The sequence below is a fragment of the Stegastes partitus genome, unplaced genomic scaffold, assembly GCF_000690725.1.
Source record: "Stegastes partitus isolate 25-593 unplaced genomic scaffold, Stegastes_partitus-1.0.2 Scaffold2257, whole genome shotgun sequence".
NCBI classification, from domain to species: Eukaryota; Metazoa; Chordata; class Actinopteri; family Pomacentridae; genus Stegastes; species Stegastes partitus.
The window spans coordinates 10,832-30,102 of NW_007579988.1; the positions used below are offsets into that span (position 1 = coordinate 10,832).

The 19,271-nt window shown below is 47.4% G+C and overlaps 2 protein-coding genes across 2 annotated transcripts in view; one reads left to right on the plus strand and one right to left on the minus strand.

The window, feature by feature from the left end:
- The window catches only part of LOC103374489 (kalirin-like), a gene marked incomplete at its 3' end in the record, with an annotated part of 24,842 nt that extends 8,522 nt beyond the window's left edge, over positions 1 to 16,320 (minus strand). The window contains exons 1-27 of the mRNA XM_008304573.1: positions 16,266 to 16,320; positions 12,249 to 12,323; positions 12,054 to 12,168; positions 11,264 to 11,456; positions 10,954 to 11,177; positions 10,258 to 10,582; positions 10,062 to 10,184; positions 9,489 to 9,680; positions 9,258 to 9,389; positions 8,985 to 9,119; positions 8,792 to 8,884; positions 8,267 to 8,389; positions 8,025 to 8,141; positions 6,910 to 6,984; positions 6,576 to 6,698; positions 6,421 to 6,473; positions 5,364 to 5,511; positions 5,086 to 5,282; positions 4,909 to 5,006; positions 2,891 to 3,054; positions 2,697 to 2,816; positions 1,882 to 1,961; positions 1,657 to 1,795; positions 1,146 to 1,280; positions 808 to 961; positions 611 to 726; positions 170 to 292 (exon numbers count right to left, since the gene is read on the minus strand). Coding sequence (XP_008302795.1) covers positions 170 to 292; positions 611 to 726; positions 808 to 961; positions 1,146 to 1,280; positions 1,657 to 1,795; positions 1,882 to 1,961; positions 2,697 to 2,816; positions 2,891 to 3,054; positions 4,909 to 5,006; positions 5,086 to 5,282; positions 5,364 to 5,511; positions 6,421 to 6,473; positions 6,576 to 6,698; positions 6,910 to 6,984; positions 8,025 to 8,141; positions 8,267 to 8,389; positions 8,792 to 8,884; positions 8,985 to 9,119; positions 9,258 to 9,389; positions 9,489 to 9,680; positions 10,062 to 10,184; positions 10,258 to 10,582; positions 10,954 to 11,177; positions 11,264 to 11,456; positions 12,054 to 12,168; positions 12,249 to 12,323; positions 16,266 to 16,320 — 3,627 coding nt within the window. The remainder of the gene's footprint in view (positions 1 to 169; positions 293 to 610; positions 727 to 807; positions 962 to 1,145; positions 1,281 to 1,656; positions 1,796 to 1,881; positions 1,962 to 2,696; positions 2,817 to 2,890; positions 3,055 to 4,908; positions 5,007 to 5,085; positions 5,283 to 5,363; positions 5,512 to 6,420; positions 6,474 to 6,575; positions 6,699 to 6,909; positions 6,985 to 8,024; positions 8,142 to 8,266; positions 8,390 to 8,791; positions 8,885 to 8,984; positions 9,120 to 9,257; positions 9,390 to 9,488; positions 9,681 to 10,061; positions 10,185 to 10,257; positions 10,583 to 10,953; positions 11,178 to 11,263; positions 11,457 to 12,053; positions 12,169 to 12,248; positions 12,324 to 16,265) is intronic.
- A 2,194-nt stretch (positions 16,321 to 18,514) lies between these two features.
- iqcb1 (IQ motif containing B1) overlaps positions 18,515 to 19,271 on the plus strand; it is a 7,990-nt gene continuing 7,233 nt past the window's right edge. Inside the window, exons 1-2 of the mRNA XM_008304574.1 lie at positions 18,515 to 18,687; positions 19,020 to 19,163. Coding sequence (XP_008302796.1) covers positions 19,067 to 19,163 — 97 coding nt within the window. The 5' untranslated portion in view covers positions 18,515 to 18,687; positions 19,020 to 19,066. The remainder of the gene's footprint in view (positions 18,688 to 19,019; positions 19,164 to 19,271) is intronic.

The window sequence follows — 19,271 nt, forward strand, 5'->3', positions numbered from 1 at the left end:
TGTGGCTGTTTTGTGTCTCTTTGTGGCTGTTTTGTGTCTCTTTGTGGTGGTTTTGTGTCTCTTTGTGGTCTTTCGTGTCTTTGTGTTGATTCACAAACTTAATATTTGCTGTTTTTTTTCCATCTTAATAAAAATGTGTTTAAAAGTCTTGAACGATGAAACAACACACCTTTGCAGAAACACAGAACTCTCTGTGTTGGTTCAGCAGTTCTTGCGTCTCAGCGACTGTTGCCCCCGGCGACGTGTGTGTTGCTAGGTAGTGGTCACCTGACTGCTGCAGCCAATCCAGAGCCTGCAATGAACAGACAGGTTAGACTCAAGAATGGTGCAAGTCTTTATCCATAAACCATAAACCATGAAAACTGTCCTTATTATGATTGTAAAGGTCGAGTCTCTGAGCAACAGTTTAAATCCCCAAAATCTCATTTAACATCAGAGGAGATCAAAAAAGCAGCAACTTGTCACATCTGAGAAACAAGAACCATCAGATATTTGACACTTTTGCTGAAATAACTCATTTAATTATTTTTCTTCTCGTCAGTTTTCCGTCAGCGTGATGAGTGGAACCTTGAAGATTAGAGGTTCTAAGTGGTTCTAAGTGGACCTGTACCTGCTGGGCGTGGCTCTGGAACATCAAGTACTGCTGACACTGGTCCAGTCGACGTTTCTTAAGCGTCCAGAAATGCAGGACTCTGTTTTCCCGCTGCAGCAGCTCGCTGAGGATTCCTGAAGAAATGAACAAATGGATGAATTACATGTGGCGTTCCTCAGGGCTCCGTCCTGGTTCCTCGGTTCTTCTGTTCTCACCTTTGACCTGCTGCTCTGGAACCCTGGAGTGGCCGGTCACCTCCGTTACCCCGGAGACAGTGACGCTGTGGCCGGAGATGTTCGCCATGGTAACGCTGTTGCGGTGGATGTACTTGAGGAAAACTTCGGCGTTGCGTCTGGCCAGAGTGCAGGCCTGTTGCCACGGAAACAAGAGTGTTGTCATGATACATTTGCAGCACATGTGATTTAGAAAACAAGTCAAGTTACAAGATTTGTAGCATTTAAATCAGTGCCAAGTCCTGATTGGACAGGGAGTTAGCTTAGCTTAGCTTAGCGAATGAACCTCTGTAAGTCCAGAGGTGTTTTCGCCTCCTCACCTTCAGGAAAGCCTCCTTCTGCTCCATGTGTTTGTTGATGAGCGGCAGCAGCTGCTCCGGCTGCCGGTCGCCTCCTCCACACCAGTCCTCCTCCCGCCGGTACTCCTGCTCCAGACTCTCCAGGACACCGCACACCTGGACGCACCGGCAGGTAATTAAACAAACGCACAGAAGCAGCTCTGACCTGACAGAAGCATCGTAACATCACGCTCTGTTTTTCTGGTCAACACTTAAAGCTGCAGTGTGCAGTGACCCCTAGTGGTCACGGTGTAGACTGCAGCCAGCTGAACAGCCCTTTCTACATTCTCACTGGAGCCTGTATTTTATTTGTCCATTCTAGGCTGCTGTAGGAAGATGACCAGACAACATGGCGCCCTCTGGTGACCAAGTAAAGGTACAGTCAGATTTATTATATTTGCTGATTTAAACGCTTTGTCTAGCGCCCCCTTTTGACCAAGTATGGTCAGATTTATTGAGTCTGGCGCCCCCTGTTGATCAGGTACGGTGTTACCTGCTGCGATGTCCTGTAGAAGGCGGCGGATGCATTGACCAGTTTGAGCCTGTCTTCAATCCTCAGCATCAGCGTCTGCCAGTGCAGCGCCACCGTCTGGGCACAAGACCTCACTGCATCTGGATCGTAGTGTCCTGACCTGAGAGGAGGTTGGAGGCACTCGGTTAGGACTTTATCAAATGGTCAGTGGTTAACGGTCAGATGTATTGATCAGGTGGAACTCACCGGACTAGCAGCTCGGCTCTCTGCTGCAGAGCCAGCGCCACCTGGTGGGTCCTCTGCAACGAGTCAGCATGAAGAAGAGCCTGCAGGACATTCAAACATTTTAATTTAATTTACATGTTTACTGTCCACATCCAAAATTAATATATATATATTTTTAGAAATATTAATTTGTTCTTTACAATGTTTGATGACAAAGTTATATTTTCTTGTCAAATTTAATTAGCAAAAAAACGTTCTTTCGCTGTGACAAATTTTCCCAGTTGTGTTAATTTACAGAAAATAATTAGTAAAAAATGTGTAAACCTGAAAAAAATTACATAAAAAATCAGAATGTTTGCAAATATTACTTTGCCGTTTACAGGGTGTGATCATAAAATTACAGTTTTACTGTATTTATATCAGCTAAAATATTATTTTGAGGATATTTGCTATTTTTAAACCTTATCTTTAACAAGTTTCTAAACTCTTTTTTTTTTTTTTACAGTATCTAGATGGAGCGTGTTTATATTTTTGGTGAATTTTGAAATAACACACCTGGATTTTGATGATGTATGAAAACTTTAGGTTTAGATTTGGATAATTTTCCAGATGTGAGTCATGAATGTTAGTTGTTGTGTTAAATGGTGTCGTTCCTCTTTCACAAAATACCGAAATCAGTTTCATTTACATTTACTGTACGTCTGCTCTTTTGCCCTACAAAGTGTTTATTAATTCATCTTTTCTGCTACAAAACGGTGTGTACAACATGTTTTCGTCTCTATAAATCGCCGCGGTGCACCAGTCATCACTGGTGTTCTGTGTGCTGCTGCAGTAACCTCGATGGCCTGCTGGAGGCGCTCGTGTTCCCGCTGCAGCTGCTCGGCTTCGGACAGGCAGCTGGAGTTCAACATGCAGGACGACAGCATCACCTCTCCCTCGGAGATCCAGCCCAGCACCTGCGGCGGACACAGCAGACAGACGTCACCTCCTGGACTCCACCTGGCGACAGGTGTGGGTGGGCGGGGCTTACCTGTTTGACCTGGCTCTGCAGGTGTCTCAGCTGCAGGTTCTGCTCCAGGTGTGTGTGCGTGTGGTCGGCGATCTGCTGCAGCTCCTTCTGCTTGTCCTGCAGGAGGCGCTGCAGCTCGTCCACCTGAGCGGAGATTCCTCCCTCGGCCTCCGACAGCTCGATACCTGCCGACACATTCAGACGCTTTGGCTGCTCGGGTCCTCACAAGTGTGTCTCTATTCATGCCTGAGTGTGTCTCCATGGCAAATTCAATACGCTGGTTTCCATGGGGACCAGCTGTGTGCTTCAGAGAGCAGTTTCCATAGCAACCCCATCCCCCCTTTTCCCCCCATTATCCTCTGCACCCCCCTTTTCCCTCCACATCATCAGTGTGGCGCTGAACTGGTCAGACGGAGGCGACTCTGTAGCATCGACTCATTCTCGTCTGGTTCCACCATTAAAATATAATCAACGAGGAAAATGTACCGCAGCCAGTTGGTGGGTGTTTGACGCCATCATGAGCCTCCTCAAGCACCGACATGACATTTAAACAGAACCTCCACCTCCTCATTCATCTCTACAAACCATCCAGTGGAGCAGAAACCTTTCAAGGACCGGCAGAACCCCATTTGGTTCTGGAGCTCCCTAAAGAACGATTAAAAAAACTAACTGGAATCTATGGAACCCACTGAAAAACCTTTAAACGAAGAACTGGCAACCACGCATTGACCTCTGGAACCCATCAAACTACTCAAAACCTTAAGGAACACGTCTAGAGCCCCTTTAGGAACCAGACAATCTCTCGAGCATCCTGAAGTATCAACAGAACCGCCTTTAACTGCCACTTGAATCCCTTATGGAGCCCCAAAACCAACCAAAGTCTGCTGAAATCTGCGAAAATGGCCCTTCCTTTTAAGGCTACAATTCAAACACCACTGGAGCACCTCAGGAAACCTTACAAAGCCTTTCTAGACCTCGAAACTCCTCTAAAATCCTTGGAACACCTTAAGGAGCATCACTGCAGCTTCATAGGAAGCACTAAAAACCCTCAGTGGGAAGCCTTGGCCCCTGGAAGCTACAAAAAGGCTCATTGAAACCTTTCAAGGTGGAATCTCCTCAAGAAATCATTGAGGCACTACCAATATTGGTAAGAACCTGCTGAAAGAACAAAGAAACCCCCTTACAGGATTTCTAGAATCCCCTCAGTAACCTCTCAACACTCATCAAGAAGCAGCCTCAACCACTTAAGGAGTCCTGGAATCTCCTCAAGTACCACTGAAACCACTTAAGGGACCTTTAGAAGCTCCTCAAAGTGGCACTCAAATCCATTCATGAATCCACAGACCTTTAAACCACTCAAGAACAACTGTAACCCAAAAAAAGACTCCTGGAGTATGACCCCCAAGGTCCGTCTTTTTACTTCATCCCTTCTGCATCTCTGGGCGGCTGTGGCTCAGGTGGTAGAGCGGTTGTCCTCTGACCGTAAGGTTGGTGGTTCGATCCCCGCCCCTCCACAGTCGAAGTGTCCTTGGGCAAGACACTGAACCTGAAGTTGCTCCCGATGGCAGGCGAGCGCCTTGCATGGCAGCTCTGTCGCCATTGGTGTGAATGAATGTGTGTGAATGGGTGAATGAGAAACATTGTAAAGCGATTTGAGTGCCGCAAAGGCAGAAAAACGCTCTAAAAGTGCAGTCCATTTACCATTTACCATTCTACGACCACTGGAGCTCTAACATGCATCCCTGGAACCAACTAAGTGGTCTCCGTAACCAGTCTAAAACCAGTGACCCAGTGAAACTCAATAACCTGTGAAGCACTGTGAAGCAGATTAACATAGCTCCTTTCCTGTGGTGAACCCCAAGGTCCAGTCCTAGGTTCTGTTATTTTTTCCAACTGGGTTCTGTCATTTGAAAACATGATATGTGTTTCTATGCAGATGACGCTCTGCTTTATGTCGCCAACCGTCTGATGACCTCAGCCCTGATGTCAGCCTTGTTAGATCAGTAAGTAGAAAGCACCTTATTAGCACCGACTCTTACCTGACGCCTGGACCTCGGTGATGTACTGCTGGAGGTCGTGACCCTGCTGGATGACCTCATAAATCATGTTGTTCATAGCCAGCCTCCGCTCCATGTGCCTGCAGGTCAATCAGCCCATCAGTCAAAGTGTTGTTTTTGTGCTGAGTCTTTAAGATGTCGTCACGTCGGCCTCTTTACCTGTGAATACGCTGCTGTGCTAGCGTTAGCGCCTCGGGGCTAGCCTCCACTAGCCGTGACTGGCTCAGTGCTAGCTTGTCCTGGGCCATCTTGTCCTGGTTGGTGTCAGCGAGCCGTGGCGATGCTAGCTTCTCGGTGGAAAAGTCCTGGGACTGTTTCTGGAGGTCTTGTTTCCAGGCGTCTATTTCCCCGGTTACCTGGGAAACACAGACAGAGTCAAATTTTGGTCCAACCTTGTGGACGCTGGAATAATGCAGAAGCATGACGTGTAAGCTAACCTCCAGCGTGCACTGCTGCAGGATGCGGAGCTGCAAGTAGACGTCCAGGCGGATCTTCCTCTGGTGGAAAAGCTCCTCCAGCTGAACGTGGGACTCCTCCAGCTGCTGCAGCACTGACTCCACGTGGGCCACCGAGCTGCCCTGGGGCCTGAAACAAACGCACCCACACATTATAGCAACCTGAGGGCAAACAGGCAGTCGGCTAGAACTACAAATAAAACAGAAAACAAACGCACCCAGAAGCTGTGAACATGCTTCGGTGTGGTCCACTCTGAGAACTCTGCCGATATCTACGTGCTCAGTAGCACAGCCCATGTAGTGTAACGGCATGTAAACAATTTAAACTACTCTGGCTTACAGTATGTAAACAAAATGTATACTTTCAACTTGTAAAAGTACAAACTACTAAGAGGTTGTAAACAATGTAAATAAAACTTTTTACAGTGCATAAATGATGTAAGAAGTAGGACTTACAGCCTGTAAACAATGTCAACATCTCTGGCTTTCTACGTCTCAAACTGGTAAACAATGTAAACAAACCTACTTACAGCCCGTAAACAACAAAAACAAGATGTACACTTTCAGCTTGTAAACAACATAAAAAATACCTACTTACTGCATGTGAACAATATAAACAACACTTTTTGCAGTGCGTAAACAATGTCAACAAGTATGGCTTACTGCAGGTAAACAATGTCAACAACGCTGGGTTTCTACGTGTAAACGATGTAAACAACACCCTCTACTACTCACAAATGCAGAAGGTATGACTCCGACCTTAGAGATGATAGAAATCATAAAACAAACGCACCCTCAAACACTCCACACAGCCTCTCAGCTGCCACGAACAGCGAAACAAATGCGCCTACGTAGGATATAAAAAAGCTTAAAACACACTTGCCCACAGTGGTTACAACTATCTGCACCACACAGGCGTCCGAGCTGCCCCGTGTAGTGAAACAAACACCCACGCTGCAAACAGAAAGCAAACGCGCCCACACAGGCTTGGTGAACCCGGTGCTGCGGCCCAAATCAAACGCACCCTCCCTGAGTGTACCTGAGCTGGAGGATGAGGTCTTCTCCCTCCCGGATGACGCTCATCGCAGCTTCCTGTGGGTCAGCGTTAGAGGTTAGTGCGAGTTAGAGGGGGCGGGTCGGGAGTGTTAGGTTGTTATGACGGGGTCAGACTGCGGGTCGGAGGCGGGCGGGTACCTGAGTGTTTGCCTGCTGCTGCTGCTGCTGGCTGATCAGAGCCTGCAGCGCCTCCACGGTGTCCGGGCAGACGAGGAGGTCCGAGGAGAGCTGCTTCTGGAGGCCCTCCATCCACACGGAGAGCTGGAGGAGACAGCACCGGGTCAGAGTACTGCAGTATCAGAGGGAAGGTACTGCAGTAGGGGTCAGAGTACTGTAGTAACAGAGTCAAAGTACTGTAGTAGGGGTCAGAGTATTGCAGTATCAGAGAGAAAGTACTGTAGTATCATAGTGAGAGTACTACAGTTTCAGGGTCCCAGTACTGCAGTATCCTACAGTACGTGTGTGTTTTTACCTCCTTTGTGTGTGTGTAGAAGGACACAGCGAGATCTAACAGCAGCTTCCTCTGTTCAACCCGCTGGATGAAGGCCTGTAAATATGTAAACGACACATGTAAACAACCTAAACAACGCATGTAAACAACCTAAACAACACATGTAAACAACCTAAACAACGCATGTAAACAACCTAAACAACGCATGTAAACAACCTAAACAACACATGTAAACAGTGTAAACAACGTTAACTTGCATTATTTAAAGAACTCTTACCTAAAGCGTGTAAATGTTGTAAACAACACCTACGTACTGCAGGTAAACAATGTAAACAACATACACTGTTTACGTATGCCAAGAACATAATGTAAACAAAAGCCTTTCAGGCCCTACTATCAGCTTGTAAACAACATAAACGACAGCTCCTTACACCACACAAACCATGTAAACAACAACAACACATCCTTTAAGCGTGTAAACAATGTAAACAATGTCTACATACTAGGTGTAAACAATGTAAACAACACCTACTCAAACATGTCAACAACATCAACAACAACTACTTACATCATGTAAACAACAAACATCTAACATCATGTAAGCAATGTTAACAACAACTCCTTATGTGAAGTAAACAATGTAAACAACACCTACTCAAAGAATGCAAACATCAACAACTACTTACATAATGTAAACGACATCAACAAGACCTACTCACATCACATAAATAACAAACAACTCTTTACGCGAAGTAAACAATGTAAACAGCATCTACTTTGTGCATATAAACAATGTAAACAACACCTACGTACTGCGTGTAAAGAATGCAAACAACAGCTACTCAAAGCATGTAAACATCAACAACTATTTACATCGTGTAAACAACAACTAATTACGCAACGTAAACAATGTAAACAACACCTACTTACATAAACGATGTAAACGACTCCAACTTTAAGCTCTTTGACGATGTAAACATCTGCTTACATCATGTTAACAGCAAACAACTGCTAACGTCACGTAAACAGTGTAAACAACGACTACCTACTGCATGTAAACAACATATACTTACATCCAGTAAACAATGTAAACAACACTGACTTATGACAACAACACATGTAAACAGTAAACAGACCTGCATGCGGAGCTCCAGGTCTCGGGCCGCCTGGTAGATCTCCTCCTCTTCACACTCTCCGGACTGAGCCAGCTGGTCGGCCGCCTCCAGCAGCTTCTCTGCGTTCGTGTACGTGTTCTGCCACAGAAACACACCGACAGGTTACATGTGCAGTAGGGGCGAGTCCTGGTTCTGGTTCTGGTTCTGAACCCTCGAACAGACTCCGCATGATTTCAATCAGTTTGGCGACTTCGGCGTGTTACCTGCGCCACCTGCTGGAAGTCGTCGTGACGTTTCTGCAGCGCTCGCGCTCGGTGCAGCGACTTCCCGACGCCGCTGTGTTTGTTCAGGAAGACCTCGCCGTGCTGCTCCACCCAGTCCAACACCTGAGACAGAAACTGAGTCTGAACACCTGGACCTGAATCTGGCATTGAGTCCATCTCTCTATTTATATGTGAATCTAAACCTGAATGTGAATTGAGAATGGAAAGTCACTCTGGATCTGGATCTGAATTTAAATCCCATCCTGAATCTGAATATGTAAATCCAAATTAAAAATCTGGATCTGAATGTAAAACTAGATCTGGATCGAGAATTTTGATCTGTATCTGAATCTAAATATGAACGTGAGTTTAAGTCTGAGTCTGGACCATCTAAACCTGGACTTTAAGGTAAAACCGAGGTCTGAATGTCAATTTGGATCTGAGTTTGAATACAAATCTGAATGAGAACATGATTTGGAAACTGGATCTAAATCCGGACCTGAATCTGGATCAGGATCGTCGTACCTGTCTGACGTCTTGTTGAAACACGCACAGCTGCAGGCGCTGGTGGAGGCGGAGCTTACGGTGCTGCCACGCCCCCTCCACCTCGTGATGACCCTGCAGAAAAGACGAAAGTCCACATCAGTCCACCTGTCTGTCCACTTATGACACAGGCTGCTACAAAGAAAGGTGTGAAACAGGTAACGTGGCGCCGCACCTGCAACACCTGGTGTAGCACTCCCATGATGCCGTGCGTGGCGGCGGTGAAGTCTGGTTTGGCGGCCGAGTCGTCAGACTCAGTCGCCGGGCAACGCTGGAGGACGTCCAATAAGGCTTTACCGCTCTCACTGACCTGCAGACAGACATGTAGGAAGTCAGACAGGTGTTCAGACAGACAGGTGTTCAGACAGACAGACTGGTAGGAAGTCAGACAGGTGTTCAGACAGACAGACTGGTAGGAAGTCAGACAGGTGTTCAGACAGACAGGTACCTGTGTGTAGTTGGCAGAGATCTCCTCGTTGAGCTCCTGGTGTTTTTTAACTGCAGCTTCCAGCTCTGCTGTCGCCGACGGCAACGACCCTTCGGAGCACACCTGGACCCAGCCCTCGACCCGGAGCAGGAACTGGACAGACAGGTAGACAGTGTCAACATCACCTGACCGATAATCGAAAGGGATGCAGGTGTTTTTCTGGGCACTGGAACAGAACGGTGTGCTGATCACCTGTTCTGCCCCCTGGTGGAAACCAGTTGCCATGGCGAGAGTGTTGCTGCGCTCCTCCAGCGCTGTCGTCAGGGACTTCCAGTCTTCCTGTAACCGCGACGACACCATGGCGATCCTCTCCGCACCATAGTGACCAGCCTCTGCGAGCCTCGCTGCCACGGTAACCACGCTGTCCACGTTCACGCTGCCGTTCTGCGAACAGAAACACTGTTTACGTCATAAGGTGTCTGGAGATCACCTCCATCAACATCCTGGGTCACGTCAAGGAATACAGACCCTAGAAGAAGTTCTACTGGACGGTTTTTTCTGTTGGAACCGGCCCAAAGGTTTGGGCTCATTGATGACTCAGTATAGAATAAAACAGAATAGTTCTTTATTGTCACGGTGGAAGCAGGTTTAACAAGACAGTGTTTCAGCAGTGAAATTTTGCTGCAGCATCCTCTGTGGCAGCAATACACAAGTAAAAAGAAATAATATAAAAATAAATTATTAAAGCGAAGACTATGAAGAACAGGAGATGTTTACAGCATTACCAGCAGACAGTATTAACAATAAGACCATGGATGAACTCACCATGCAGTTGGCGGTGAAGTGCTGGTGTTGTGTCTGGAGGTCGACGGCATGCTGGTGGTTCTGACCAACCTCCGCCAGACTCTGCATGAACAGTTCCTTACTGTGAGCGATCCATTCGGACATCTGAGACAGAGAGAGACGGATCAGACAACGAATATGTCCCGGAGACAGGTGAACCTGGAGCTGCGAGCCTCACCTTGGTGGCGTCCTGCTCAAACAGGTGCAGCTGCAGCGCCTGGTCCAGGTGCAGCTTCCTGTCGCTCCAGCTCTGCAGCAGGTGGCTGCGAGCCGCCTGCAGCCGGTCCAGCAGAGACGAAACCTTGGGCGCCACGCTCTGGAAGTCCGCCCCGCCCGACAGCCAGCTGCCATGGCTGCCGCCACCACCGCCGCCTTCGTTGGAGGCGTCGCCGTGTGAGGGGCCGAGGCGCATGCGCTGGAGTAAGCTCCGCCCCTCTCGGTCGAGAGCGTCGACTGGTGCGGTGGCGATGGTGTTACGGAGGCGACCGTGTTCCTCGAGCAGTCTGCACAGAAAATATGTTGATTAGAACATTTCCTGCATGACACCGAGGTGCAAACGTCAAATAGTTTATTTAATCAGTAGTCAGCAACTTTATCTTGTCTCAAATATTTAAGCTACGGCCGGAAAACCTTTAATCTCCTCAGAGTCTCTGTCATGGTCCCGTTGCTAGCTAAACTCCCACAATGCTCTCTGCTGCCACCATGGTCTCTACAGCATTAAACATGAGCGGCACCATCTGGTGGAACAACCAGATACTACAGCTGGTCTATGAATCCTTTTCTGACGTGAACATCCTTCATCTGCTGCATAACTGGTTCATAAATTTGTTAATCAAAACATTACAACCAATTAATCAATTAATTGAACACTCACTTGCGGGCCTCGTCGACGTCCTGTGGTTCTGGTATGCGGTTCAGCCCAGCCTCCAGCTGCTCCAGCTGGGCCAGCAGCTGCGTGGCGGCGCCTGAGAATTCCTCCAGGCCCAGACGCAGCTCGGTCCACTCCACATGGTCATACTCCAGCGAGCCGCCGAGGTCGGAGGTCAGCTGTGAGGGGTCGACGAGCCGGGACAGACCCTCCACCGACACCAGGCTGGTCTGCAGACAGAGACAGTTCACTGACCGGCTGCAGGGTAAAGAGCGGCGCTCGGCCAGCAGTTAGTGGTGGCGGCAGTGGTTCGTACCTCGAAGCTGAGCTTGGCGCTGCCCAGGTTGGTCTTATGTTTCTGCCAGAAGGTGTCGGGTTTGATGAGCAGCGCTGTGTGGATGTTGGAGGAAAATGACTCCTGCAGCGTTCGCAGCACCGGCTTCACGCTGTCCCACTTACTGCCGCGCATGTCCACCACCACGGTGAAGCCACGAGCACGCACGTCCTCGCTGTGGACGGACAAGTTTGTTTAGTAAACTCAAAACGCATCAAGTCATCCGACTGTTGCAAAGTGCAGATTTAGAGGTGACTCAATATAAATGGGCTGCATAACTTGTTTTTACATAGAGATTAGTTTAGTAAACTTAAACTCTGACTGCTCATGCCAAGCACTTTCTGGGCGACTCATTTTAACCCACTGTGTGCTCATTGTAACTCTCTGTCAGCTAATTTTTTGTCACTGTGGACCCACTTCCTCTTACCATTGGCTCATTTTTCCTGTCCTGACTATGGGCCCTTTTCCCCACTATGGGCTCATTTTTCCTGACTGTGGGCCTTAACATTAAGGAGAAATGAGCCCACAGAGAGGAAAAATGTGACAGGAGCAAAGAAATGCGCACAAAATGCTTCAAGTCCGGAGTGCTTTTTAAGCAGAAATGCAATGTATTTGCTGGTTTCAAACAGAAAATGAAATCTGGGGGTGCCACCTTGACTTTTTGTTTACAGGAAAATTAATTGAAAACACATTTGACAAACATAGCTGCTGCAGCATCCTTCCAGGTTTTATTCTTTATGCAGAAACTCCGCCGAGGTCTCGCTGGTCCTACCTGGGTATGGTCGACAGGTAAGTGACCAGTCGGCTGAGGTCCTCCTGTTTTATTCGATCGTGATTGGTCCTGGCAGGGAAGGTCAGGATTGGTCCGCCTCGTTTGTCCCGTCCGCCTGGAACACACTTGGAACTGTTAACTGGGCCACGCCGGGAACAAACTGGACTCAAACCAGCCATCGTGTGTTCTACTTACCCGACACAAAGGCCACTTTCTCTCTGAGCACCGTCAGAACATCGACCGCCCGGACACACTCGGCTTTGCCACAACCTGAAACACAGACGGAGGAGATCTTTAGCTGCAGACTGGAGTCTGGACTTGAGGTGGAACAAACATTTCTAGGAACTGCCCCAAATCGACCCACAACAACAACAGCAACAACGAACAGTAGTTAGGGGATGAACGTCCAGTTCTATGTCAGAGATAGAGCTGTGGAGGTTTGTAGCGTTAGACTGAATGGTGACGTTCATGTCATGGATGCCACTGACCAAGGACAACCAGTTAGCATCGAGACCAACGCAGTAGTTCTTCAGGGTCGCTCAGAATTATCCACACTGGAGTAAATGGTGGTGAAACTGCCTGGGGATGGGTCAGGACTGCATTGTACGTGCTTACCTAATAGGTACTTATCAAAGAGTTCCGAGATCCTCTCCAGGCGGTTTAAGAACATTAAGGAACAGACTAGAGCCAGAAAAAGTTTTTTCCTGAATGCATTGAAGAGATTTTCAGCTGTCAGACATATGCACTGGATTGATTTGAATAACTTTATTGTTGTGGAAGTTTTACTTTTGTAGTAAAATGGTGTTGGATTGGGACTCGGTATCAGAATCAGAGAGGTGGGAAAAGCAGTCAGAAACTCAACACTGATGAGTCGTTTCAGCTCGAGACCCAGAATGAGCCAATCAGGCTTCAGAGAGACAAGCTGACGGATATTTCAATTGGAAACCGACTCAGGGAGTGTCTGTTCTCGCGTTAGAATCAGGAGGTGGTTTGGAGGCCAGTGAATGCATGACGTCAACGAGGGTCCCCACAAAAATAGAAGCAGAATAAAGCGTGTGCTGCAGACAGGCCTCCCGTGTGCGCCGGATGATCCTGCACAGCGGGAGGAAGCTAATCCAGCGCACACACTAACCGGGCATTAAGCATCTCACATTAGCAGCTCGACAAGCGGCGACAATCCTCAGAGAGAAAACCTAAAAACAGGCACAAGAAGTGAAACCGGAACAGCCTCCTCACGGCGTCGCTTCCTCCGACCTGACCGATCCGCCTCGACAAAGTCCAGGCCGGCAGCTCCGACCCAGACACATTACCAGGAGACTCTTCCAGCTGTGTCACTGAAATAACGAATCTAACCGCCAGACAGCAGAAACGACGGACTAATAGCTCGGTTGTGTTCGATTATTTGAGCAATCAAGGGTCAAAACCCCCAAAATTTTCAGTTTATTATCACGAGGCGATGAAAAGCCGTCACCAGTAAATATTTGGGCGTTCTTGATTAGACCAGTTCTCACTTTAGAACTGCTAATCGTCTCAGAAAAAAATCATCAGCAGGCGTTTAGTTAACGGATTACTGGATTACCAGCTGTTGGTTCAACAGAACCAGCAGCGTGGACGCGTCAGCTTTGGGAAGCTGCGACGTTTTCAGGATCTGACAGGTTCCAGTGGGGTTTGAACCTTTAGGGGGTTTGAACCACTTCGTAGAGTCTCTCAGGGATCAAAGTGTACCTACAAAAGACCGACGTGTGGGGCAAACATCATGTTTCTTTCTTGTCAATGTCTTTGCCAGGCCATCTTCTCTCTAACATCGTCATCAACAACCAAGTTCAACCAGTCAGCATCGAGAACTGCAACGGAGGTCTTGGGGGTCGCTCAGACGATCCGACCTTGGAGGTGAGGCTGCCTGGAGAGGGGTCATCACCAGGACCTCATCAGTAGGTAGGTATACTCAGTCCCCAGGCACTTCCTGAACTTAGAATATGAGGTACTTATGATTGATGACATAAAGTACTGAAATACAATATATCGTATCAAGGTCTGTTGTCCACAAGAGTCTGTCTCCTTCACAGTAAAAGTTTGTCAGCTCCTTCACAGTAAAAGTTTGTCGACTCCTTCACAGTAAAAGCACTCCAGCTCCTTCACACTAAATGTCTGTCAGCTCCATCACAGTAAAAGCACACCAGCTCTTTCACAGTAAAAGCACACCAGCTCCTACACAGTAAAAGCCCACCAGTTCTTTCACAGTACAAGTCTACCAGCTCCTTCACAGTAAAAGCACACCAGCTCCTTCACAGTAAAAGCACACCGGCTCCTTCACAGTAAAAGTCTGTCAGCTCCTTCACAGTAAAAGCACTCCAGCTCCTTCACAGTAAAAGTCTGTCAGCTCCGTCAAAGTAAAAGCACAACAGCTCTTTCACAGTAAAAGCACACCAGCTCCTACACAGTAAAAGCCCACCAGTTCTTTCACAGTAAAAGTCTGTCAGCTCCTACACAGTAAAAGCACTCCAGCTTCTTCACAGTAAAAGTCTGTCAGCTCCTTCACAGTAAAAGCGCTGCAGGTTATTCTGGTTAAATTGTGCGTAAACTCAGATGTTATCGAGAACATTCAGGCTGTAACGATGTAAACTGACTGATTAAACGTAACGAGCGCCTGAGTTACTGTAAAAGAGAGGAATTAAACCAGGAACCATCTTTAATGTGGATCATCGTCAGTCGGAGCTCGATGCTAATCTGGCGGATCAGATTAGCGCGTCGTATTAATTTACCAGAGCTTTTGTTTGGGTTGGCTCTCTCATTAATCCTGAATATTTTATTGGGTTTTTAGATCTTCAGATCAGAAGAAAGTGTCTCGGTTATTCGTTATTTCATGTTTAAACTCTGCACGTCTGTCATTTTCATCTGGTGGATGTTTTTGCCGCCGTCAGCAGAACGTCTGTCCGGCTGTCGGGTCGGATGCTCGTAAAGTCTCTGTTGGGTTCCCAGCGTTTTGGACGTCGCAGCACATTTAGTTGGAACCACATGTGATGTCATTTAACTTGGTTAAGTTTGGGCAAAACAATGACCTGGATCGGTTCTGGTGAAGATCTAAACACAGCCGTAGAACCACTGGTTGTTCTCACATCCAACTGGTCATCGTTTCTAGTTTTCTGTTCTTCCAGTCGCTGTCAGCTGCTTTCAGTCACAGTTTCATACAGTTTTCGGAGCACATTGCTGATTATAAACCAACCAGCACTCAGAGAACCAGTGAGTTCTGATCAGTGATGAGTTACTGAAGTCATTTCAACCAGCTTCAAGGTGGATGGTTATAGTTATATAATCATTTGTCCACTTTTTATTCACTAAATCGATCAGTTATGAATAAAATCAAAGTCAAATATTCATAATATTTGACTTTTTGCTGTCGTCAGCTGTTGTTTCAGTGATTTTATGACTTTTTTGTGCTGTTTACTTTTTTAAAAAAGTCATTTTCGGTTGTTGTTTTCTGTCCTCTCCTGTTGTTCTGGTGTTTGCTCTTACTTCCTCTTCAGCCGCTGATCCTGTCGTCTCCAGATCTCAGCCCATCTTCTGGCTTTTCCTCCACTGTTTCCTGTTTCTGTCTCTTCCCATCGTTCTGCTGTTTTCTGTCACTGTTTCGCCTCCAGTTGCTGTTTGTCGTCGTTTTCTGTTTTCGTTGTGTTTTTGTGTCACTGACAGACCAGCCACGGCTCTCATGTCGGTACCGTTTGGGCCCAGATGTTCTCCTCTCTTTCATTTCTCTGTGTTTTCAGACGCTTTCTGCTCCAAAGCCGTTTGACCTCAATCAAACTTTCAGCTCCCCAAGATGGAGGACCGGAGCCCGGTGCACCCTGAGGGGCCCCTGGAGGTCAGGGGGCCCCTGGAGGTCAGGTGGTCCGGGGGCCCTGCAGCGTGGCCCGGCTGGATCTGGACGGTAGGGCCGGTCCACCACCACATTACATCACACACACGCTCAAGAAGCCAGCGGGGCCTTTTCTCCCACAATGCTCCTCGGTCGGTCGGTCGGACCCTCCACCCCCAACACACACACACACACACACACACACACACACACACACACACTCAGGCAGCTGGACGCGCTCAGTGTGTAGATGGAGACACACACCGAGTCAATGGGCGGATGTGGAGGCATCATGGCGACAGCAGCTTCCACACACACGCACGCACGCGCGCGCACACGCACGGACACACGCGCCCTACCTGCCGTCGCCAGGCCGTCCGGGCCCGGTTCTCCTCCTCCGTCCACCGGATTCATCCTCCCTCCTCCTCCTCCTCCTCCTCCGCCGCCTCCTCCTCCTCCTCGCGCGCTCTCCTCCGTTATGTACCGTCGCTCGCTCCGGTGCTCCTCCTCGCGCCTCCTCCTCCTCCTCCTCCGCCGCCGCCGCCGCCGCCTCCTCCCGGGCCTCTACCCGTCCATCCCTGCGGCTGTGCACCGGTGGGTTGCAGGCTCCCGGGGCGGTGTTCGGACGGTACCGATCAGTGCAGCATCCTCCGGGGCTCGGCTCGGCTCGGCTCGGCTCTTCGGTCCTCCTCCTCCTCCTCCTCCTCTTCCTCCTCCGCTGCTGCTGCTGCTGCTGCTGTTCTTACGTTACCGTGATCCCGCGCGGCATCGCATCACATCACGTCACCGTTACTGCCGCCGTTACCGTTACCGCTCCCCGGTTCCCTCTCTCTCCTCCTGCCGGTCCAGCAGCGGACGGTCGCTCGGTCGGTGCGTTTCAGCGCGCATGCGCAGCAGACATAGAGAGGGGCGCTGTGCACGAAGGCTGCAGCAGCTGCTGCACCGACACACACACACACACACACACACACACACACCCTGCCTCTCTCCGTTACTACAACGTTACTGTGGTAACGTCGGTACCGTTACTATGGAGCTGCTGCCGTTAACGTGACGGAGTCGCATTATATCATGTATGTTATATTATTTTCGGGTATGTTACCTCACATACTGTTATCATATATTATATTATATTATATTATATTATATTATATTATATTATATTATATTGTGTGTGATAGACATAAAATTATCTTAGATTTTGTTATATATAACGTTGTGTTACATGTTATTTTATTATAACATATCATTTTATGTTATTTTATATATGATATAAATCAATTGTTTTAGATTTTGTAATATATATGTTATTTTATGTGTGATATATATAAAATAGATTATATTGTTTTGTTGTTTTATATTTTATCATATTAATAAATTAGACTGTGTTGGATTATATGATGCATGACAACGAAGGAACAACAGAGATGATCAGTTATGACTAAAATGAATCTCAATCAGCCAGTAAAGCAAAACACAACACAAATAAAGAAGTTGTATTTATTGTGCGATCCTCCGTCCTCGTCACAAAAAGACTCCAAATCCTTTATTTTTCACAGAAGCATATTAAAGCAGAACCAGTTCAGATCCGTGAAACAGAACCAGTGAAGGAGGTGATTTACAGCAGCTCACTGAGAGTTTGCAGCCAAAAGCTAAATTAGTTTCTTTTGTTTTTCACAGCTGAATGACTGAAGCTGCAGCGCCGCCTGCAGGCTGCATCAGTTCAAACACACAGAGCTGGAAAAGACTTCAAACGGCTCCACTTTTAATACATCGATTTTTTAAAACTCCTGCATTTGAAAAAATGACATTAAATTAATAAACCTCGAAATGTTAAAGAATGTTTTAGATTATTTAAAATTATAACTATTTTAATTTTAAATTATTTACTATTACAAGGTTGGGTTAAATCAATATGCTTTGTGTTTAAAATCAATCAAATTTTACACATTTTTAAATAAAATATGGTTTTATGTATATTTTTTATTTAAGATTTATATTATTCACATGGAATAATCTGAATTTAAGATATTTTAATATTTGAAATGAGTCGCTTTAACAAAGTGTGACGTCTTGATTTCCTTCAGTCTGATTTATTTCTGAAAATACTTCGACGCGTCTTAATTAAGAAACCTTGTTGTTCACACGTTTACTGTTGTGATGACAGCAAATAACAACAAAGTGTTTATTGTTACGTTCACATTTTGTTTTTCGTATTTTTAAAGCACTTCAGTATTTTAAACATTTAACTTTAAGCTTTTAAAGGCTCCAAACGATGTCTTTGCTTTGTTTTAAATATATTATAATTAATTTATATTGTCTAAAATATCTACTTTGCATCGAATATGTTTTGGGAAATGCTGTTCTGTATTTAAATGTGAGCTCAGGTCCAGCTTCATGAGTTTTATGTGTTTTTGTTTCCGGTGAGGTTCTGTCGCTGCTCGGTGTCAATAAAGTTTCGCGTTTTGTCTGTTTTGGTGCAGAGGGCTGTGCGTGCCCCCTGCGTCATGACGTCACGTTGCCGTAGAAACAAAAGCGCGTCGGCTGGCTGCTAACAGCTAGCCGCCTTAGCTCGTCGGAAACCGTGACCTCTGAAGCTCGGCGTCGGTTTTCAGTCACCGCTCAGAGCCGCACGAGCGACCGGAAGCGGTGTCCAAACGGTTAACGGGGCTTCTCACGTCCGGAAACGTTTGCTAATCGCCCGCGAAAGGCGACAAAGCGGCTGCTCGAGCCGTTAGCTGCTAACCGGCGCTGCGGAGGAGTCACGTCGGACGGTCCCAGGTGAGACAGAAACACACCTGCTGCTCCGCTGAGTGTTCAGAGTTCACGTTTTACTGAAGAGAGGCGCGAAAGAGATGAAAAATCACCACAGTAAAGGCAGCAGGGGGCGCAATAGTACACAGAGGTGACACAAGACAACAGGTAAACGAAGACACGTCAACACAGAGACGACGGACGAGCGACATGTGACAGGAAACCAGCAACAAGAGGCCAGAAATGAGATCAAATGGACCAATATCAGATCCAGAGTGGCAGCAATGAGTGAAGCAGGCTGTGGTTTGTTCCCTGAGTTTGTCCTGAAGGCGGCGCTTCATCAGTGTGTCCTTCTACAGGTGGCTCGTCCTCCTGCACAGGTGGAAGCTCACCTGAGCCAGCAGTCATGAAGGAGGAGGAGCTTCAGGAGCTGAAGAGGAAGCTGGAGGAGGAAGAGCTGACACAGGATCAGAGAATCCGCCTCCTGAACAGCAGCTTAAACAGTGAGATGCCGTCTGTCTGCTGTTAATGTTAACCCGTCTGTCATTAACCCGTCTGTCATCAACCCGTCTGTCTGTCATCAACCCGTCTGTCATTAACCCGTCTGTCAT